General features: G+C 43.1%; 1 protein-coding gene across 1 annotated transcript in view; it reads left to right on the top strand.

Moving 5' to 3' along the window:
• Positions 1 to 24,754, top strand: part of CPNE8 (copine 8) — a 335,485-nt gene that overhangs the window by 136,334 nt on the left and 174,397 nt on the right. Inside the window, exon 4 of the mRNA XM_040343623.1 lies at positions 8,832 to 8,935. Coding sequence (XP_040199557.1) covers positions 8,832 to 8,935 — 104 coding nt within the window. The remainder of the gene's footprint in view (positions 1 to 8,831; positions 8,936 to 24,754) is intronic.

Consider the following 24,754-nt stretch of genomic DNA (forward strand, 5'->3'; position numbering starts at 1 on the left):
ATACCTACAAAAGGGTCCAGCCTGAAGTCCTCTAGCAGGACTTCATTTTCTGACTAAAGTTGCACTTTAGGGGCCAGATTCACAAAGAGATACAATGGCGTATCTCCTGATACGCCGTCATATCTCTGTGATCCGCCCGTCCTAACTATGCGGCTGATTCATAGAATCAGTTACGCATAGATAGCCCTAAGATCCGACAGGTGTAATTGACTTACACCGTCGGATCTTAGGATGCAATTCCAGGCCGGACGCTAGGTGGCGAGGCCATTGCGTAGAATATGCAAATGACTAGTTACAGCGATTCACGAACGTCCGCGATGTCCGTCGATCTAAATTTACGTTGTTTCCGTAGCGATACGCGTCGTAAAGTTAAGGCTGCCTCCTAGGTGGTCTAAGCAATGTTAAGTATGGCCGTCGTTCCCGCGTCGAAATTTAAAAAATCACGTCGTTTGCGCAAGTCGTCCGTGAATGGCGCTGGACGCCATTTACGTTAACGTCAAACCAATGACGTCCTTGCGACGTCATTTAGCGCAATGCACGTCGGGTAATTTTCCCGACGGAGCATGCGCAGTACGTTCGGCGCGGGAACGCACCTAATTTAAATGGTGCCCAACCTATTTGAATTAGGCGGGCTTGCACCGAGCGGATTTACGTTACACCGCCGCAAGTTTACAGGTAAGAGCTTTGTGAATCAGGCACTTACGCTGTAAACTTGCGGCGGTGTAACGTAAATCAGATACGTTACGCTGACGCGGAGCAACGTAAATGTACCTGAATCTGGCCCTAGGTTCCTGTCCATGTTCTAGATAATGTTGGGATCATTTGTAACATTATCCTCTTGATCCTGTATAGAGATTGAAGGGCCAATTGACTAAGGCCGGGTACTCACGAACAAACATGTACGGTGAAAGCGGTCCGTCGGACCGTTTTCACCGTACATGTCTGCCAGAGGGCTTCTGTACGATGGTTGTACACACCATCGTACAGAAGTCCGCGCGTAAACATTACGCGGGGCGTGTCCGCGTCGTCGCTGCGACGATGACGCGGCGATGACGCGGAGACGTGGGCGGGCCTGCCATTTAAAGGCTTCCACGCATGCGTCGAAGTCATTCGACGCATGCGAGGGACGGCGGGCGCCTGGACATGTACGGTAGGTCTGTACTGACGACCGTACATGTCCAAGCGGGCAGGATTCCAGCGGACGGTTTTAAAACACGTCCAGGAATATTTGTCCGCTGGGAAAAGGCCCGGCGGGCAAATGTTTGCTGGAATTCGGCCCGCTCGCGCCCACACACGACCAAACATGTCTGCTGAAACTGGCCCGCGGACCAGTTTCAGCATACATGTTTGGTCGTGTGTACGGGGCCTAACGTGTAAAGATAGCAGATATCACAAAGATGTGTAATGGGTATTTTGTTTCTTGAAATGGATATTTAATTATTGAATTGCCACTTTAGCTAAATATTCTGCTGTCCTGAACACGCTCCTTGTGGTATTTAGGGAGTGTAAACCTGTCTGTCAGTGTTTATGAATTGACCCTATTGTTTAGTTAACATGCCTAAACATTAGACAATGCAGAACAGTTTGCTGTATTAAGCTAAAGAACAAATGCTGTGCTGTATATATGATTTATATTTTCAAGCTAAACCCTGCAATAAGACTGTGAAGGGTGGCTGCACTCTGGTGACCCTTTTTTTACCAGTGTAAGTGCTGCTTTGTAGCTTTGTAAGGAGATACAGGAGACTGATACCAAGACACATCTGAGTGCTTAAAGGGGGTTGTAAAGGTTTGTTTTCTTATTTTCTAAATAGCTAGTGCATTGGTGGTTCACTAACCTTTTCCTTTGATTTCCCTTCTAAATGTTTTTTTTCTTTGTCTGAATGTCTCACTTCCTGTTTCTCCCTCAGTAAGCTTTCCACCATCATCCGAGCTGTTCTGGCTGGGGGTTAGTCGGCGTACTCACCCCTCCATTGGGACTACATCCCTGCGGGGAGACGCTGTGTTTACACGCTGACTAACCCCCAGCCAGAACGGCTCGGATTATAGGGGCAAACTTACTGAGGAGAAACAGGAAGTGAGGAATTCAGACAAAGAAAAAAAAATCGAAGGGAACCAACAATGCACTAGCTTAAAGAGGAAGTAAACCCTCTGTTCAAAAACAAATATCCTGCAAGACAAAGGCATAATCAGCTAGTTTGCATAGCATACTAGCTGATTATGTTTTACTTACCTCCGATCGAAGCCCCCGCATCGGTCCATGTCTCCCCCTCCGGCCGCCATGCTGTGTCAGTGTGACTTTCGGGTCTCGCTGCTCCGGCGCTGTTAATGGCCGAAGCCGCGATGACGTCACTCCCGCGCATGCGCGATAACGGCACAGTACAACTGAAGCAACGGCACATAGTGCTGTTGCTTCAGTTGGCTTAAGTGCGCATGTGCCGCATGATGTTGGCACATGCAAATACAGGGATATCTCCTAAACCGTGCATGTTTAGCCTGAGACAGGCATTATTTTTTTATTCCCATCCCCACTCCTTTTCTGAAGTCATGTGGTGAATTTTGACTGGGTGTTAGTGATCATAGCAGAATTTAGTGTAATGAATACACAGGAGAAAATGCATGTTGACAAGGGGAGTGTACAGGTGGGCGGGAGTCTACTGACACCACTATTCCACCCACCGAGCTCCAGACAACAGACACACCCACAGAATCTGCAGTTTTTCAGTTCCTATAACAGACAGAGGGGAGACATTTGACAGGTAAGGATAGATGCAGGAGACGTGTATATCCTAATAGATCATCACTATGGCAGTAGTTTAGAAAGGATGAGAGAGGGTTTACATCCACTTTAAAGGATCCTTTTTAGAAAATAAAAAACAAACCTTTACAACCCCTTTAAGCTAGTATGTATAGTTAATATCATCCTTTTCAAGGAATATATAACTGATTACATTTTGTTTATAAATACTATGTGTGTGTGTGTCTATATATATATATATACACATTGGGCAAAATAATTACTCGATCCCCTGCAGATTTTTTAAGTCTCAGGCTTAGAGACTGTGACTGGAAGTGTGCCAGGGAAGGAACAGAGAAGGTTGGATTGGTGTCACATTGCCATTCACATAGAATAATACTATGCTTCTCATATTTTTGGTGGCTCATATACAGTGCTCAGTTTACTTTCCTGAGTCTTAACTTTTAGAATTCTGCCTAAACCATTGTAGCCTATGTTACCACATACTAACTAACACTATTGCTTACTTTAATATGTTTTAGTTTCAACTGATCTTCAACATATCTTAGTTATTTATATACAGGGCTCAAAATTTCAAGTCCTGAGCTACTAACCAGGCCTTAAGGGTTACTCGCAACCAGTTGCCCCACCCAACCCCTACCCCGTCCCTAATTCCACCCCTAAACACGCCCTCGTAAATGTCCTATGCCCATCATTGCAGCATGACCTGTGCCCATTATTGCAGCATGACCTGTACCCATTATTGCAGCATGACCTGTGCCCATTATTGCAGCATGACCTGTACCCATTATTGCAGCATGACCTGTGCCCATTATTGCAGCATGACCTGTGCCCATTATTGCAGCATGACCTGTGCCCATTATTGCAGACTCACTGGGCCCATCATTGCAGCATGACCTGTGCCCATCATTGCAGCATGACCTGTGCCCATCATTGCAGCATGACCTGTGCCCATCATTGCAGCATGACCTGTGCCCATTATTGCAGACTCACCTGTGCCCATTATTGCAGACTCACCTGTGCCCATTATTGCAGACTCACCTGTGCCCATTATTGCAGACTCACCTGTGCCCATTATTGCAGACTCACCTGTGCCCATTATTGCAGACTCACCTGTGCCCATTATTGCAGACTCACCTGTGCCCATTATTGCAGACTCACCTGTGCCCATCATTGCAGCATGACCTGTGCCCATCATTGCAGCGTTAGCAGTGCTCATCATTGCAGCCTCGCCTGTGACCATCTATGCAGCCTCACCTGTGCCCATCAATGCGGCATGACCAGTGGCCATCATTGCAGCCTGACCAGTGGCCATCATTGCAGCTTCACCTATGCCCATCATTGCAGCGTGACCAGTGGCCATCATTGCAGCCTCACCAGTGCCCATCATTGCAGCCTCACTTGTGCCCATCATTGCAGTGTGACCCGTGCCCATAACTGCAGCCTCACTTGTGCCCATAATTGCAGCCTCACATGTAACCATCAATGCAGTGTGACCTGTGCCCACCAATGCAACTTGAGCAATGGCCATCATTGCAGCTTCACCTGTGCCCATCATTGCAGCCTTCCCTGTGCCCATCATTGCAGCCTTCCCTGTGCCCATCATTGCAGCCTCACATGTACCCATAATTTCAGCGTGACCTGTGCCCATCATTGCAGCATGACCTGTGCCCATCATTGCAGCCTGACCTGTGCCCATCATTGCAGCCTCACATGTACCTATAATTTCAGCGTGACCTGTGCCCATCATTGCAGCATGACCTGTGCCCATCATTGCAGCATGACCTGTGCCCATCATTGCAGCCTGACCTGTGCCCATCATTGCAGCCTGACCTGTGCCCATCATTGCAGCCTGACCTGTGCCCATCATTGCAGCCTCACCTGTGTTCATAATTTCAGCCTCACCTGTGTCCATCATTGCAGCATGACCTGTGCAGAGGAAGAGAGAGGGCGGATGGATCATCACAGGGTAAGAGAGCATGGAGGAAGAAAAGAGCTGGCCAGATCACAGAGCGGGGATTACTCGCTGTAACCATTTACATTTAAATTGCCGTCTGCTTGCGGTTACACAGAGCCCCGCCCCCTGACCCAGCGCCTGTGACAGACAGACCACATCCACACCGGCATTGGACCGGCGTTCTGTCTGTCACAGGCACTGGGTTAGGAGGCGGGACTGTGTGTGACTGCGAGCGGAAGCAATTAAAATGTCAGCTGTTACAGTGGGCTACCCCCGTTTTGTGATTTGGCCAGCTCTCCTCATCCTCCACGCTCTCTTCTCATGTGATGATCCAGTCTCCCTCTCTCTTCCTCCATGCTCTTTTCCCCTGGGCAAATGGCTGCTATTTAACCCCGCCTACCGGCGATGCTCACTCCCCCCCCTGCTCCCAGGCAGCCCATGCTTGCCAGACATAATTTTCCACTCTGGCAAATGGAAAATTTGAGGGATATATATATACATGCATACTAGACACCTATACACCTTTCTGCCCAGACTATTTTCAGCTTTCAGTGCTGTCGCACTTTGAATGACAATTGCATGGTCATGCTACACTGTACCCATTTTGCACTCCTTTTGTTCCCACAAATAGAGCTTTCCGTTGATGGTATTTGATCACACCTGGGATTTTTATTTTCTGCTAAACAAAAAAAAAAAAAAGACAGAGCATTTAAAAAAAAACATTTTTTTTTTGTTTGTTACAAAACTTTGTAAATAAGTATGTTTTCTCCTTCACTGGCGGGCACTGATTGCCACTGATTAGGTGGCACTAATAAGGGGGCACCGATGGGCACTGATGATGGGCACTAATATGTGGCACTGATGGGCACTAATATGTGGCATTGATGGGCACTGATATGCAGCACTGATGGGCACACTTATGTGGTACTGATAGGCGGCACGGATGGGCACGGATGGGCACTGATAGATGACACTGATGTACACTGATGAATGATACTGATGGGCATCACTTTTTGGCAGGCATTATCATTTGGCACTGATTGGCATCAATTGTGGGCATTGGTTGGTATCCCTGGTGTCCATGGGTTGCATACCTGGTTGTGATTAGTGGTGGGCATACCTGGTGGTCCAGTGTGGGCATCCTTGGGGGGGCTGCGCTGATAATCAATAAGCACAGACCCCCCTGTCATTGGAGCAGCCGATCGTCTCTCCTCTACTCGCGTCAGGAAAAGCCCATACATAAATGGCTATTCCTGTTTACACTGTGATCAGTCGTGATTGGACACGGCTGATCATGTGGTAAAGAGTTTCCATCAGAGACTCTTTACCTAGATCGAAGTTGCAGTGTGACACACCGCATCACCGATCACCGCACTGCGTGCCCACCGGGGGCGGGGACTGCTAGTTTTCCTGATCACGCCATATGATGTCCGATCAGGATAACAGAACCGCTTTGCCACTATCATTTTGCTAAATGGCGGGCCACAAGTGGTTAAAGCCCATTGTCAACCCAGTTATACTTCTCAGTGCACCCCTGCCACCATTGTTTCTTCCACTAAATACCAGGTGTTTGCTGGAGAAGGAACTTTGAGATTGGCAGCTGCATCATTAAAGGAGGTCACCTGGTATTTTGTGGTGACTGAGACCAAAGAGAACTGTAAAGGTGGTCTGTGGAGTGGGCTTTAAAGAGACCATGTAACTTTGCCTTGAGTGGACTGGGTGATGGGTCTCTCTATTACAGAGTACAGCCATGAAAATGGTCTCCTAGAGCACTGGGTTTTCTAAACAAGATTTCAGCAGAAACTGTTCGTCTGTGAGGGATGTGTTTTTTCACTGACTCTTTCCCTTGGGTTTGAATATGTCAGCTCGTATTACTGAGTTTTGTGCACAGTTGTCTTTATACAAAACAGAAAAGGATGGACAAGAAAACAAGAAAAGGATACTAGAGCTCCTCCTGCTGACTGCAAATAAAACACAAAATATTTATAAATGAAATTTCATATTTTCTTTATAATTCTTTTTACGCCTAACCATAATAAATAAAATAAAAATGCAAAACCATGATATACTTAAGTTAACTGCAGTTCTGTGCATAATGCCCTATACACACGATCAGTTCATCTGATGAAAACGGTCTGATTGATTTTTTCATCAGTTATGCGATGAAGCTGACTGATGATTACCGTATTTATCGCGGTATACCGCGCTCTGGCGTATACCGCGCACCCCCAAAGTGGCAGCCAATCCTGTGGGAAAAAAAGATTTTTTGTTTTTTTGTACTTACAGTTTTGGTGTCTTGCGCGGCGTCCATCTGCGCCCTCGTCGGGTCCGGCGTCCTTCTGCGGCCTCGTCGGGTCCGGCGTCCTTCTGCGGCTTCGGGTGTCCTCTTCGGCGGGTCCGGTGTCCATCTTCGGCGGGTCCGGTGTCCATCTTCGGCGGGTCCGGTGTCCATCTTCGGCGGGTCCGGCGTCCTTCTGCAGCGTCCTCCCGCTCGTTTCCCGCCACGACTTTGAATACTGCGCCCGCATATAGCGAGCGCAGTACACTCGTGAATCTTCGGTCAGGCTCGGGCGCCTCTCGCACTGACGTCCTGTACGCTCAGGACGTCAGGACGTCAGTACGAGAGGCGCCGAGACTGCCCGAAGATTCACGAGTGTACTGCGCTCGCTATATGCGGGCGCAGTATTCAAACTCGTGGCGGGAAAGCGGGTATCGGCGTATATCGCGCACCCACGATTTTGCCCTGATTTTCAGGGCAAAATAGTGCGCGGTATACGCCGATAAATACGGTAGTCGTGCCTACACACCATCGATCGTGTCAGAATGCGGTGACGTAAAACACAACGACGCGCTGAGAAAAATGAAGTTCAATGCTTCCGAGCATGCGTCGACTTGATTCTGAGCATGCGTGGATTTTTTAACCGATGGACGTACCCACAGACAATCAGTTTTTTCTCTAGGTTTTTTATCCATCAGATAATTTCAAAACCAGTTCCTAGTTTTTTGACTGATGGATAAAAAACCGATGGGGCCCACACACGATCGGTTCGTCTGATGAAAACGGTCCATCAGACCGTTTTCATCAGACGAACTGATCGTATGTACGCGGCATAAGAGTAAATCAAACTTTATAAATGAAATCAAATAAATATTTGTTGCTCAAAATTGTGAGGTCCCAAAAAATGATCTTCAGAAGAAGAGGGGAAAGGGAGGCACACCTAAGTGTAGTAGTAGTAACACAGTTTATTGCACAAGATACATTGCACTTACAAGATATAGGCAGAACAGACGCATTGTGTTAGGAAATCATCATCCACAAAGACTGCCACAGTCCAGTGTGTCTCCCGGGGTCCAGATGACTGTGGAGGAGAGAGCTGGGACACAGGAAGTGACAGGAAGTCCGGGCTGCTCCGCATGGATGGTCCTTGGACTTGGACACACTGAAGGATGGCTGCCACCTAAAATCATTTTTTCCTGGCTTTTGGAATTTAACCACCTATTACAAGGACTATATACACACACTTTTCCTGCCACTGCGGTGAATTTGGCCATATGTTGTTTCTACTTTTATGACTAAAAATGATCTTGCTGCTCTTTTGAATTACTGCCTTTAGTTCATTTTAAAGACTGATTCTTTTATTTCATGGTTGTGCTATTCTGTCATGGTTTCTAATGCCAGTCTTGTTTATGGTTTTTGTTTTATTTATGATGGTCATTAAAAACCCTCAAGCAACATATGTACTTTTATGCCGGGTATTTATTAGCTTGCAACACACTCTTATTTTTATGTTTGGACAGGTTTATTTAATGTTACTTGTATAATCAAAGATTTCATCTGTTGATTCTATTTTTTAATTCAGCATTAGTGTACATCAATCATCCAAAGGTCACCAGGGAATGTTCTCAGTAATCATGCATGAAGCTCCCATATATTTTTTAACTGATATTCCCTGGAATGTTATTTTATAATAAAATTCTAAGTGAGCTCTAATTTAATGATGAAATATAATGAAGTAATTAAATGCTTCTTTTTTTTAATGAACACTGTATGTTAATGTGTTTAATGTGTCATTATGTAAAACTAATTATTCTGCTTTTATTTATCTTTTTGTTCTGCAGTATGGCAGGACAGAAGTAATCGACAACACATTAAATCCAGATTTTGTAAAAAAATTTATAATGGACTACTTCTTTGAGGAAAGACAGAATCTACGATTTGATCTGTAAGTTATGTTAATTGTGTTGCATTACCTTAATAAAATATACTGAGGGTTTTTTGGGGTTTATCTACAAAATGCAAATAAGCTGCATACTTTGCAAGGGAATTTCCCCTAACTTAGTGAATGTGGAGAAAATTCTCTTTGCAAAGAATACTTGTTTAAGTTTGGACGATGGAATCTGAAAAGCTTCACCTCATTCACTAAGCTAAGAATAAATTCAGTTTTAAAGTGAACAGCCCATTTGCCCCCCCAATACATTTCCACAGTTATTTAACCTCCCTGGCGGTATGATTCTTTCAGAAAAAAGGTGCTGAAAGCGGTACCATTATTTGCAAGGAAATTTGGCGTTTTATAATGTAGGCCTGTAATTCTTAGGAATAACTCACTTAAATCTGACCAAACAAGAGTCTAGTAGGCATCCCGGGTATGAAATTTTTTTAAAAACAAAATTATAAATTATAATATAAAAAAATAAATATACATAATTATAACAAATAATAATATAATTATAATAAAAATTATTCAATAATGTAATCAACTCAAAATCACTGAAATTTGCTCAGTTGCAGAATTGTCGCTGTCATTACTATTTTTGTATGACGAATTTCCCCACAAATCGCTATCGCACAATTCTGCAAGTGATTATAATTTATTATCACTGTTTCTAGCTGCTCTAAAACCATTTTTGAAAGGGACACTTTTGGTTGCTATGGACAATCTACAGTTTGCAGGCAGAAAGAACAGTTTTTATTATATAAAAGTACATGTAGGGCACTGGGCAGATCACTAGGGACAAGGGGGGGTGTGTAGTTTTTACATACAGTATACTGTAATCTTATAGATTACAGTACTGTATGTAAGGTGTTTGTTGACCTTTTTGAATTTGGCGCTGTTTTCCGCCCCCGTGCGTCATAACGTCGCAGGGAAACGGAGATCGGCGGCACACAGAGGCACTGTGTGAATCGAGCGAGGTCCCGCTCGCTCACACAGCGCGGTGGCATCGCTGGATCCAGGGACAAGGTAAGTAAACCAAACCTGTGGATTCTGTGAGCCCGAGTCTGACTCGGGGTTACCGATCGCAGCAGAAAACTTTAACCCCGAGTCAGACTCGGGAATACCGCCAGGGATGTTAAATATATATTGTTTTTTTAACCACTTAAGCTCCGGACCAATACGCTGTCTAAAGACCAGAGGTGTTTTTACAATTTGGCAATGCGCTGCTTTAACTGGTAATTGCGCGGTCATGCAATGTTGTACCGAAACGAAACTTGCGTCCTTTTCTTCCCACAAATAGAGCTTTATTTTGATGGTATTTGATCGCCTCTGCGATTTTTATTTTTTGCGATATAAACGCAAAAAGACCGTAAATTTTGAAAAAAAATGATTTTTCTTATAACAAAAAGTAAAAAAAATCGAATAAACTAAATTTTAGTCAAACATTTAGGCCAAAATGTATTCAGCCACATGTCTTTAGTAAAAAAAATCGCAATAAGCGTATATTTATTGGTTTTCGCAAAAGTTATAGCGTCTACAAACTAGGGTACATTTTCTGGAATTTACACAGCTTTTATTTTATGACTGCCTATCTCATTTCTTGAGGTGCTAAAATGGCAAGGCAGTACAAAACCCCCCCAAATGACCCCATTTTGGAAAGTAGACACCCCAAGGAAACTGCTGAGAGGCATGTTGAGTCCATTGAATATTTAATTTTTTTGTCCCAAGTGATTGAATAATGACGAAAAAAAAAAAAAAAAAAAATGTTTACAAAAAGTTGTCACTAAATGATATATTTCTCACACATGCCATGGTTATATGTGGAATTGCACCCCAAAATACATTCTGCTGCTTCTCCTGAGTACGGGGATACTACATGTGTGGGACTTTTTGGGAGCCTAGCCGCATACGGGGCCCCAAAACCCAAGCACCGCCTTCAGCATTTCTAAGGGCACAAATTTTTGATTTCACTCCTCACTACCTATCAAGGTTTCGAAGGCCATAAAATGCCAAAATAGCAAAAAAAAAAACCAAATGACCCCATTTTGGAAAGTAGACACCCTAAGCTATTTGCTGAGAGGCATGTCGAGTCCATGGAATATTTTATATTTTGACACAAGTTGCGGGAATATGACAAACTGATTTTTTTTTGCACAAAGTTGTCACTAAATGATATATTGCTCACACATGCCATAGTTATATGTGGAATTGCACCCCAAAAGACATTCTGCTGCTTCTCCCGAGTACGGGGATACCACATATGTGGGACTTTTTGTGAGCCTAGCCACGTACGGGGCCCCGAAAACAAAGCACCGCCTTCAAGATTTCTAAGGGCATACATTTTTGATTTCACTCCTCACTACCTATCACTACCTATCACAGTTTTGAAGGCCATAAAATGCCAAGATGTCACACAACCCCCCCAAATGACCCCATTTTGGAAAGAAGACACCCCAAGCTATTTGCTGAGAGGCATGTTGAGTCCATGGAATATTTAATTTTATGGCCCCAAGTGATTGAATAATGACCAAAAAAAAAAAAAAAAAATTTTTTACAAAACGTTGTCACTAAATGATATATTTCTCACATATGCCATGGGCATATGTGGAATTGCACCCCAAAATACATTCTGCTGCTTCTCCTGAGTACGGGGATACCACATGTGTGGGACTTTTTGGGAGCCTAGCCGCGTACGGGACCCCGAAAACCAATCACCGCCTTCAGGATTTCTAAGGGCATAAATTTTTGATTTCACTCCTCACTACCTATCACAGTTTCGAAGGCAATAAAATGCCAAAACAGCACAAAACCCCCCCAAATGACCCCATTTTGGAAAGTAGACACCCCAAGCTATTTGCTGAGAGGCATGTTGAGTCCATGGAATATTTAATTTTTTTGCCCCAAGTCACTGAATAATGACCAAAAAAAAAAAAATACAAAACGTTGTCACTAAATGATATATTTCTCACACATGCCACGGTTATATGTGGAATTGCACCCCAAAATACATTCTGCTGCTTCTCCTGAGTACGGGGATACCACATGTGTGGGACTTTTTGGGAGCCTAGCCGCGTACGGGGCCCCGAAAACCAAGCACTGCCTTCAAGATTTGTGTGAGTGAAATCAAAAATTTATGTCCTTAGAAATCTTGAAGGCGGTGCTTGGTTTTCGGGGTCTCATACGCGGCTAGGCTCCCAAAAAGTCCCACACATGTGGTATCCCCGTACTCAGGAGAAGTAGCAGAATGTATTTTGGGGTGCAATTCCACATATAACCATGGCATGTGTGAGAAATATATCATTTAGTGACAATGTTTTGTACATTTTTTTATTTTAATTTTTTTTGGTCATGATTCAATCACTTGGGGCAAAAAAATTAAATATTCCATGGACTCAACATGCCTCTCAGCAAATAGCTTGGGGTGTCTACTTTCCAAAATGGGGTCATTTGGGGGTTTTTTGTGCTATTTTGGCATTTTATGGCCTTCGAAACTGTGATAGGTAGTGAGGAGTGAAATCAAAAATTTGCGCCCTTAGAAATGCTGAAGGCGGTGCTTGGTTTTCGGGGTCCCGTACGCGGCTAGGCTCCCAAAAAGTCCCAAACATGTGGTATCCCCGTACTCAGGAGAAGCAGCAGAATGTATTTTAGGGTGCAACTCCACATATAACCATGGCATGTGTGAGCAATATATCATTTAGTGACACATTTTTCTTTTTTTTTTTTTTTTCTCATTATTCAATCACTTTGGACAAAAAAAAAAAAAATCAATGGACTCAACATGCCTCTCAGCAGTTTCCTTGGGGTGTCTTCTTTCCAAAATGGGGTCATTTGGGTTTTTTTTTGTGCTATTTTGGCATTTTATGGCCTTCGAAACTGTGATAGGTAGTGAGGAGTGAAATCAAAAATTTACACCCTTAGAAAGCCTGAAGGCGGTGATTGGTTTTTGGGGTCCCGTACGCGGCTAGGCTCCCAAAAAGTCTCACACATGTGGTATCCCCGTACTCAGGAGAAGCAGCAGAATGCATTTTGGGGTGTAATTCCACATATGCCCATGGCATGTTTGAGCAATATATCATTTAGTGACAACTTTGCGCAAAAAAAAATATATATATATATATATATTTATATTTCCCGCAACTTGGGTCAAAATCTAAAATATTCCATGGACTTAAGATGCCTCTCAGCAAATAGCTTGGGGTGTCTACTTTCCAAAATGGGGTCATTTGGGGGGGTTTTCAATTGTCCTGGCATTTTATGCACAACAATTAGAAGCTTATGTCACACATCACCCACTCTTCTAACCACTTGAAGAAAAAGCCCTTTCTGACACTGTTTGTTTACATAAAAACATATTATTTTTTTGCAAGAAAGTAAAGTTGAACCCCCAAACATTATATATTTTTTTAAAGCAAAGGCCCTACAGATTAAAATGGTAGGTGTTGCAAAAAAAATTTCCACACAGTATTTGCGCAGCGTTTTTTCAAACGCATTTTTTGGGGAAAAAATACACTTTTTTTTATTTTAAAGCACTAAAACACACTATATTGCCCAAATTATTGATGAAATAAAAATTATGATCTTAGGCCGAGTACATGGATACCAAACACGACATACTTTAAAATTGCGCACAAACGCGCAGTGGCGACAAACTACATACATTTTTAAAAGCCTTTAAAAGCCTTTACAGGTTACCACATTAGATTTACAGAGTAGGTCTACTGCTAAAATGACTGCCCTCGATCTGCCCTTCGCGGTGATACCTCACATGCATGGTGCAATTGCTGTTTACATATGACTCCAGACCGACGTTTGCGTTCGTCTTTGCGCAAGAGCAGGGGGGGACAGGGATGCTTTTTTTTATTTTTTTATTTTTTTATATATTTATTTCGCTTTTTTTATTTTATTTGTTAACTGTTCCTTCCATTTATTTATTTTTTTACCATTTTTATTGTTATCTCAGGGAATGTAAATATCCCTTATGATAGCAATAGTTAGTGACAGGTACTCTTTTTTTTTTTTAAATGGGGTCTATTAGACCCTAGATCTTTCCTCTGCCCTCAAAGCATCTGACCACACCAAGATCGGTGTGATAAAATGCTTTCCCATATTCTCAATGGCGCCGTTTATATCTGGGGGGGGGGACATTCCCTCCCACTGAATGTAAAAGCAGTCTAGAGGCTAATTAGCCGCTAGGACTGCTTTTACATGAAAGCCGACCGCTGGCTGAAAAGAATGATACCAAGATGATGCCTAAACCCGCAGGCATCATTCTGGTATAACCATTCAAAGTCCTGCAACATACCAGTACGTTGATGGTTCTTGTTGGACATGTATTGTAATCTTTTTTTTTTTCATGCAGTCTGTTGGCTGAACAAAAAAAAGATTGATCGGTGGGTATGCCCACCATTAGAATACCTCCCTTCATCCACCCACTTCTAATGATGGGCATACATGCACCATTTATATATGCCGAAGCATGGGGGCATCCTCCCGCAAAAAAGTTATGCCGCGTACGGTCGGACTTTTCTATGCCGCGTACACACGGTCGGACTTTTCTATGCCGTGTACACATGGTCAGACTTTTCCACAGGAAAGCCTCCGTAGGAATGTCAACCGTATGTACGCGGCATTAGGAGCAAAATCGCTCCTCCGCCCCTAATGCCCCCATGCTCCGGCATATATGCTCTTTTTTGAACTGTAGTGGTGAAATCACCTCCTACAGCATTGGAGTCGCGGCTTTATATATCGTGGGAGCAAACGCTGTTGCTGTCACGCTAAATAAATCCGCACTGCAACTGAATGGCGTACCTGCTAAGCAAATGATGGTTAACATTAAAACAAAGTAACATTCCAGTATAACAGTAAGATCATACCATACCTGCAAAGCAAATACCTATAAAAAAACATAGTAAAAAATAAAACATTTTTTAACGCAACCTGTGCCTAAAATATATATATATGCCAAAGCATGGGGGCATCCTCCCGCAAAAAAGTTATGCCGCGTACGGTCGGACTTTTCTATGCCGCGTACACACGGTCGGACTTTTCTATGCCGTGTACACATGGTCAGACTTTTCCACGGGAAAGCCTCCGTAGGAATGTCAACCGTATGTACGCGGCATTAGGAGCAAAATCGCTCCTCCGCCCCTGCTGCCCGCATGCTTCGGCATATATGCTCTTTTTTTTAACTGTGGTGGTGAAATCACCTCCTACAGCACTGGAGTCGCGGCTTTATATATCGTGGGAGCAAACGCTGTTGCTGTCAAGATAAATAAGTCCGCGCAACAGCTGAATGGCGTACCTGAAAACAGTAAAATAAATTACATACCTGAAAAGCAAGCATGAAAAAACATAACAACAATAAAACTTTGCAGAATAGAATACAGTAAAAAAGAGCAGAACAATAGAGAGAGAATAGAGAGGGAGAGAACAATAAAACGACAACTATTTTTGGTTTTTTTATTTTATATTTTTTTGTGTGTTTTTATTTTTTACTTTTTTTTTTTTTTTTTTTAACACTTTTTTTTGTAACTGTGAACTGTAACTTCAACTTTTCGGTTCCAGGTTTGGGTCTCTCAAAATGCGATGGCATCTTGGGAGACCCTGTGTGAGTGTGCCTAGCCTGTGAAATGTTTCACCCTACACTAATAATTAACGTGTGTGTGGAAGCGTTCAAAACATTCACCAATACAAAGACCAGGATTGCCAGGACATTTGGGACAAAAATAACGGGTGTCACGCCTAAATCCGCGCTTGGTACAGACACGACATTTTCTTTGGGGGGCTCGTTGGGTAGGGGTACTCGGGAGGACATAAGAAAAATGCCTCTCATGCAGTCGGCTTACTGCATTTGGTAGGAGATGGTGAGGTACAATACCGCCTGGATACAGGAGTTCTGTGATGATATCCCTCTGGAATTGAAGGAAGGATTCATTCCGTCCTGAAGCTCTGTATACGACATGAGCATTCAGTAGAGCCAATTGAAATAAATGTAGAGACACTTTTTTGTACCAGCGTCTCGTCTTACGGGCAATATGATACGGCGCCATCAACTGGTCGTTGAGGTCCACCCCTCCCATATTAAGGTTATATTCGTGGACACAGAGGGGTTTCTCCACAACACCAGTCGCCGTACGAATTTGGACTGTCGTGTCTGCGTGAAGGGTGGTAAGAACGAAAACATTCCTATTGTCCCGCCACTTCACAGCGAGCAAATTTTTACATCTGCAGCAGGCTCTCGCCCCCGGCCTAACACGGGCATCTACAAGCCGCTGGGGGAAGCCCCGGCGATTAGGTCGCACGGTGCCACATGCTCCAATCTGTTGATCAAATAAGTGGCTAAAAAGTGGCACGCTGCTGTAAAAATTGTCCACATACAAATGGTACCCCTTTCCGAATAAGGGTGACACCAAGTCCCAAACAATCTTGCCAGCGCTCCCCATGTAATCTGGGCATCCTTCCGGCTCTACCTGACTATCTTTTCCCTCGTAAACCCTAAAGCTCCATGTGTAGCCTGTGGCCCTGTCACAGAGCTTATAGAGCTTGACCCCGTATCTGGCACGCTTGCTGGGAAGGTACTGTTTGAAAGACAAGCGGCCAGCAAATTTAATCAGGGACTCATCAACGCATACAACCTGCTGGGGATTAAACAAGGCTGCAAAACGTTCGTTGAAATGGTTTACGAGGGGCCGAATTTTGTAGAGCCGGTCAAATTCAGGGTCTCCACGTGGACGACAAAGTGCATTGTCACTGAAATGCAGGAACCGCAGGATCGCCTCGTATCGTCTCCTGGCCATGTGAGCAGAGAAAATGTACATATGGTCAATGGGATGTGTGGACCAATACATCCGCAATGACGGAAATTTGTGTATGCCCATGTTGAGGGTAAGGCCCAGAAAGGTCTTAAATTCGGAAACCTCGAGAGGTTTCCATTCTTTGGCAAGGCGAGACTGGGGGTTAGCGGCGATGTAAGTACCAGCATATAAATTGGTCTGGTCCACAATAGATCTATAGAGATCTTCCGTGAAATACAGCGAATAAAAATCAAGTGACATAAAGTTCGCTGTATCCACCTGAATACCGGGTTGGCCAGTGAATGGGGGAAGTACAGGTGCTGTAGAAGTGGTGGGGACCCAATCAGGATAGGCAAATTCTACAGGAAGGGCACTATGGGCACGACGGGCCTGTCTCTGTCTTTTTCTTGGTGGCAGCGGGACACTACTTGTGCTTGCCACATCGCCAGCTTCAACTGCACTTATGGGACTCGCCACGTCACCAAGTGTTACTGCAGTGCTGGATAAACGACCAGGGTGTACTAGGCCGCTGGTGCTTGCCAATTCACCAGAAGGAATAGCGGCGCTAGTACTGGATCTCTGCTCCATACGAGGGTCCTGCGGTTCTTGCTGCTCAACAACATCAGAATGGGATCGGGTACGCCTGGCCTTAGCAGGGACCTCAACTTCGTCGTGCGAGCTATCTGACATGGAGCCGCTGTCGTAAATGGGTTCATATTCTGAGCCAGAATCTGTCAGATGCGTGACCTCCTCCTCTTCACTATCTGACATGCACATGAACTCAAAGGCCTGCTTATCATTGTACCTTCGGTTTGCCATTTTGGACTCTAAATTTAGTGGTACAATGGTAAGGATTCACAGGTAAAAAAAGCACCTGACTATAGAAAAGCAAATGTAGAAAACGCTTCAAAAAAAACTGTAAGCGATCGCAGGGATCAGGCCTGTCTCTGCGAACGCTGCAGTTATGTGTCTTGTGTTTTGTAAGTGACAGTGATCGATCGATACTGCACTTGGGTGGGTTGGGCTGGGCAGAGGGGGAAAACGCAGGTGCTAGCGGGTATCTGGGCTGATTCCGCTAACAATGCGTTTTTGGGTACCCTAAACTGCTGGGTACGCTAGTATAGATCTGATCAGATCAGGTATCGATCCGTTCAGATCCTATACCACTAAGGGGGGTGTATGCTTAGCGAGTGGGTGTAAGCGGTACTGGCTCTAACCTAACGCTGCCTGGGGTGACGCAGACCCTGACTGGCGCTAAAATTAAATTTATATCACCCGCCGGGTGATCAGGGGGTTAAACCTATTGGGTTATATACGGCGGGTGCTCTGATGCTATAAACAGCAAACTAACCAACCAGCGTCAACCGTAACACTTATACGGTGATCACTGGTGAAAGGGTTAACTAGGGGGCAATCAGGGGGTTAAAACCTTTATTCGGTAATATATGGGGGTACCTAACGCTTTCTAAAAACCTGGTGGCGAACCTAAAATAACTAAATAACTAACTGGCTAACCACGTCACCAGTGACACTTATACAGTGATCAGTGGTGAAAGGGTTAACTCTAGGGGCAATCAGGGGTTAAAACCTTTATTTATGGGGGTACCTAACGCTATATAAACCTGGCGGCGAACCTCAAAAAAAACTAACTGCCTAGCGGCAACAGTGACACTAATACAGCGATCAGAAACCGATCGCTTAGTGACACTGGCAATAGGGGTGAAAGGGTTAACTCTAGGGGCAATCAGGGGTTAAAACCTTTATTTATGGGGGTACCTAACGCTATATAAACCTGGCGGCGAACCTCAAAAAAAACTAACTGCCTAGCGGCAACAGTGACACTAATACAGCGATCAGAAACCGATCGCTTAGTGACACTGGCAATAGGGGTGAAAGGGTTAACTCTAGGGGCAATCAGGGGTTAAAACCTTTATTTATGGGGGTACCTAACGCTATATAAACCTGGCGGCGAACCTCAAAAAAAACTAACTGCCTAGCGGCAACAGTGACACTAATGCAGCGATCAGAAACCGATCGCTTAGTGACACTGGCAATAGGGGTGAAAGGGTTAACTTTAGGGGCAATCAGGGGTTAAACCTTTATTGGGGGGGGGGTAGGGGGCTACCCTGGACCTAAAGGGGCCTAAACCTAACTGCCCTGACACTTTTTTCTGTCACACTGACACTAAAAGCAGTGATCAGAAAATAAATGATCACTGCAATCAGTGACACTGTGACAGGGGGTGATCTGGGGGTGCTGGGGGGGTGATCGGGGGGGGTTATGTGCCTATGTGTGCTGTGTCAGTGTGCTGTTGGTGCAACTCACAGTACTGACGTCTTCTCTCCTCTGGAATCAAACGAAAAGACCGCCAGAGGGGAGAAAACGTCACTTCCTCCCTGCCTGTGTTTACAGTTACACAGGCAGGGAGGGCTCTGCTGCATTCTCATTCGCTGAGGGAGATCGAGAGGGGACGGCTGGAAACCAATAGCCGCCCCCTCCTCCCGGACCTCCCGTACACCGTTCCCGGCCGCCGCATGTACCGGAGGGGGTCCCGATCGGACCCCCGAACCGAGGTAAGGCGGGGACGTACCTATACGCCCATGTGCCTGTACGTGCCATATTGTGGACGTATATGTACATGCGGTGGTCGGGAACTGGTTAACATGGTACAATTACTGGTGACATGCAATTTATTTATAGAAACCAGTCAAATCTTTTTTTGATCTGCCAAACTAAAATGATAACTTCTGATTGGTTGTCGTGGCGTAGTGTACATCACGGTTTACACTTTTGTAAGTAATATCAGCTTTGCCACTTAACTGATGTTTGCGATATACAACAAGGAATGTGTCTAGACTGAAATATTTGCATTCCTACATAACCATTGCACATGATAGTATGGATGGAGGTGTTGTTTAAAACCTAACCTCAAAGCAATAAGCATTTCTAATTTTTAATATTTATAGGTAAGAAAAATTATAACTCACTTGTTTGGTATGTTGATATTTATATTGGCTCATTGTATAGCCTGACAAATTTTGTATTTTTGTACTGTGGAGTTATGTAGCAGTCACCTTACAAACCCATAAGCCTTCACACTTACCGGATATGTTATATCAACAATACTGCAGGACAAAACTGATTGTGGATAAATCTTCCTACCACTGGATTCCACCAATTTGTAAAGTGTCAGGCACCACTAATGCTCCTTTGCTTTCACATGCATAAGGTCTGATATGTCCACGTTTCCATATTTGGAGCACAGGCCGGTAGGGTCCTTTCACGCAAGCTTTCTCATCTCTGTGCGCCAGTAGGGGACCTGTGAACAGATCCCCTGCTAAATCACAGCTGAACGGGACCCGTGATAGCTCTATGGGCAGCTGGATATAAATGGACTTGTGTTGATCACGTTCACCTGAAAAACTGACAGCAGCATCAGATCAGAAATGCCATTCGAAAAAAGATCTTTACTCCGTTCCAGATCTGGGGAGGATACAGAACCTTGTCTAAGTGGAACAAAACAAAAACAGAATGGCGCAAGAGAGGGTACAGAAACACACTGATAAAACCACTAAAAGTCTATAAAGTCCAGGAAGTATACATATGCAGCATTAGTGGCAGCTCCCTTGAGAGCAAAGCAGTCTATGGGAGAAACGCAAGGTGTGTCAAAAACGAAGTGCAGCAGAAGATGCAACAAATGGTATATTTAATTAAATTAGCCAAATGGCTAGTCACACTTAAAGGAGTTGTAAAGGTAAATGTTTTTTCACCTTAATGCATCCTATGCATTATGGTGAAAAAACATCCGACAGTACTGCCCCCCCCCGAGTCCCCGTTTTACTTACCTGACCCCTCGAAAGTCCAGCGCTCGTCCCCGTCCTCCTCCTCGGTTCTCAGTGTGGTGTGTAGATGTTAACACGAGAGGAGAGGAACAACTGGCAAAGCTTCCATCTTGGAACCAAGATGGAACGCACTCAAAGTCGCATCAGAAGTGAAGTCATAACATGGAGATAACGTTTCAAAGCATCCGCTTCTTCGTCAGATCTAAATGGTGATTGATCAATATCCATTAAATCTGATAAAGAAGTGGATGCTTTGAAATATCATCTTAATGTTCTGACATCACTTCCGATGTGACTCAGAGTGCATTGCATGCTGGTTCCAAGATGACGAGACAGATGTCTGGCCAGTTGTTCCTCTCCTCTCATGTTAACATCTACACACCACCATCCACCAGGGACCCGCAGAGTGATTACAGTATTATACTGTTATATGCCTATTGATCTTTATATACAGTAAGTGTGAGTAGCTATTTGGCTGATTTTATTTAAATATACCGTTAAGTTGTATCTTCTGCTGCACCTAGTTTTTGGCATACCTTTCTTGGAAGCGCGTGCTGCTTCTGCTGTGATTATTCACAGCAAAATCAGATTTGCAGCAGCAGGTGCATAGACAATTATTGTAAACAAGGCAGAGTTCTGTTTCTTACAGGGGGGAAGGGATGGATTCTGTGTTCCTGCAAAGCAGTGCCTGAAATCCATCTCTTCCCCTAGTAAAAGCAGCACAACCCTTTGATCGCCCCCGAATTGTTGAACAAATTCCCGCCAGACATATAATAAAATGACAGCCGCAAAGTAGTTAAGTTATCCTGACTGGACGCCATATGATGTCTAGCTGGATAAGCCTCGATCGCGATCAGCGATTGTTTATTGCCTGTAAGTGCCTGCTTATCAGTGCCACCTTTGAGTGCCCATCAGCGCTGCATATCAGTGGCACCTATCAGGACCCATAAATGCTGCTTATCAGTGCCCATCTGTGCATCATCATCAGTGCAAATCAGTACTACCTCATCAGTGCCCGTCAGTGCAGCCTCATCAGTGAAGGAGAAAACATACTTATTTACAAAGTTTTGTAACAGAAATGAAAGAATTCTTATTTTTTATTTTATTTTTTGGTCTTTTTTTATTTGGAGTGCAAAAAATAAAAACCATAGTGGTGATCAAATACCACCAAAAGAATCTTCTATTTGTGGGAAAAAATTATAAAAATTCTGTTTGAGTACAGTGTTGCATGACCGTGCAATTTTCATTCAAGATGTGACAGCTCTGAGAGCTGAAAATTGGCCTGGGCAGGAAGGGGGTGAAAGTGCCCGGTATTGAAGTGGTTAAGCCAGTGTCATTAGTGCAGTGACTGTGCATATTTTTTAGCACTGATCACTGTATTAGTGTCGCTGGTTCCCGCAAAGTGTCAGTTTGTGTCCGATTTGTCCGCAGCAATATCGCAGTCCTGCTAGAAGTCACTGATCGCCGCCATTACAAGTATAAAAAATAAATAAATAAAAATTCCAGTGCATATATCATAATTTGTGGATGCTATAACATTGTTGCAAACCAATCAATATATGCTTGATGGGATTTTGTTACCAAAAACATGTAGCAGGATACATATTGGCCTAAATTTATGAAGACATTTGATTTCTTCATTTTTGTAAGTAAAAAATATTATTTATTTATTTTTCAAAATTGTCTACTTTTTTCTGTTTAAAAAATAAAAAAACACAGTGGTGATCAAATACCACAAAAAGTAAGCTCTATTTGTGGGAAGCAAATTACATACATTTTATTTGGGTACTGCGTTGCATAACCACGGAATTGTCAGTTAAGTTAAAGCAGTGCTGTATCGCAAAAGTGGCCTGGTCATGAAGTAAGGGTAAATCTTCCGGAGGTAAAGTGGTTAAGGTTTATTTTGCCGTCAGACATTAAGAGCCTAAAAAGTTAAAATCATAAAAAAGCATGCATAACATGCTTAATGCATTTCTTCAGGGACCTCTTCAGAAGCTTGTGGCTTGCTAAACATCTATTTCCTTAAATAATTACAGTACACACATTAGCTCATTCGCTGCAAAAAAATAAATAGAAACATAAACATGTTAACTTCTACATTGTCAACGAAAATAACAAGTCGTATACTCTGTATATATTCCCACACATGTATTCATTAACCTATCATATTGGTATTATTGCCTTCAACGCCTTTTTAATATCTTTATTAACTCAACCCTTAAAGAAGAAGTCTCATTCTATCTCTAATCGCTTTGCTCTTTCCCCCTTGGGACAAAGTACATGAACTTTTGTCTCATCTTTCTGTGTCATGCCTAAGGCTAGTTGTGAGGTCCTATTGATTCTTTTCAAACTTCAAAACTTAATACGGGTCAGACTTTTGACATTTCTTGGAATGTACAGGGACATTATTATCCTTCCCTGATTGAATAAAACAAAAAAAAAATGTGCGCTATCTCATGTGGTGCAACCAATGTAAAGTTATCCATATAGACATGCAAGAACATAAAGTATTTGATAAAATTACTATAGCACGAGGTGAACTGTTTATCAAAAGATGTGTTCCCATTAATAAACTCTGTTTTTATATCCTACCACACAAATGAAAACCTTTTATGTCAATTACTCTTTCACTTTGTAGCATAGAAAAGCCTTTCTAAAACAGAAGGTATTCAACGTCTCTTTCCATTACATGTCCCAAAAATAAGTTGATTATCCCTCATTGATTATCCCTCATAATGCTCACATAATTTGTAATAAAAACATCTTTAGCATTCTGAAGCCTCCCTCCAACTACTTTGCATATTATTTTATATATACTGTGATTCTGTACTTGCCAAATATGCTGCATAAATCTCCCTCTACTAAGTCTGGCTGCAACCATTTTAACTGTGGGCAGCTGAATCTGCTGTCTGTTTACTTCCTGGATTTCCACAGACACACACACATAGAGGCACCAGCTCTGCAGCCCTGCAGCTTTAATTGGCCCTCTTAGGACTCACCCCCCTCCCTTCCTGACAAACTCTCATGAGAGTGATGCCGCGTACACACCATCACTTTATGTGATGGAAAAAAACGACATTTTCTGTGAAGTAAAAAATTACGTTTTTGAAACTTCAATTTTCAAAAACGACATTGCCTACACACCATCGTTTTTTCACAATGCTCTAGCAAAGCGAGGTTACGTTCACCACTTTTTTCCATTGAAAACTAACTAGCTTCTGGGCATGCGTGGGTTTAAAAACGTAGTTTTAAACGTCGTTTTTTGCTACACACGGTCAATTTTTGTTAAACAAAAAACGAAGTTTTGAAAAACGACACATAAAATTGAAGCATGCTTCAATTTTTTTTGTCGTTTTTCACAAGACATAAAACAACGTTTTCCCCCACACACGGTCATTTAAATTGACGTTTTTAAAAATTTCGTTTTTTTCCATCACATAAAGTGATGGTGTGTACGCGGCATCAGAGAGAGAGAGAGAGAGAGAGCGCTGTGCATGATGTCATGAGTCTAGGCTTTTTACCAGAAAAGAAACAGGAAGTTGGCTGTATAAGGTATTTACTGGCATAATTTTTTTTTTTACTATCCTATGTTAAAACAAGTGCAGAGGATTTAATAGCTGGAAAGTTGAAAACCAATTACTTAAGGTCCTCTTTAAAGGACAGTGGGCGAAACCATGAAAATCATGCAGTTTGGAATAAAAGTCTAAAAAATAGGCCTCTATAGGGGGAATCAAATTATGTTTTGCATATCAGGCAAAAAGTATATTATAGTCACCCTTGGTGCAGTGGGGACCAAATAAAGAAATTCATATGTATGCTAATCACTCAAGAGTCCTCTTAATCTCTTCTATATACTTGTCTTTCATTAAAACTACTACCCTTCCCCTCTTATTATCTGATCTTATCACTAGATTATGTTGGTCCAGCATCTTTATCATACTTTTGTTCATTGTGCTCTTTCATCTGCATTTTTGAATATTAATATCTTATGTTTTATATAGTCTTCTATCACTACCGCTCAGAATTCTTTTAAATGTCTTTGTTGGTTTATCGATGGATTAAAGGTGGATCTATATCTGAAACCAGTATGTAAAATGTTATCATGCTTTTGCTTTATTAACTTTATTATGGGGACCTTCCTTAGTCAAAATATTAAAAAAATATTAAGGCTGGTTTCACACAGGCTGTCCGAT

This window comes from Rana temporaria, chromosome 3, assembly GCF_905171775.1.
Source record: "Rana temporaria chromosome 3, aRanTem1.1, whole genome shotgun sequence".
Taxonomy (NCBI): Eukaryota; Metazoa; Chordata; class Amphibia; order Anura; family Ranidae; genus Rana; species Rana temporaria.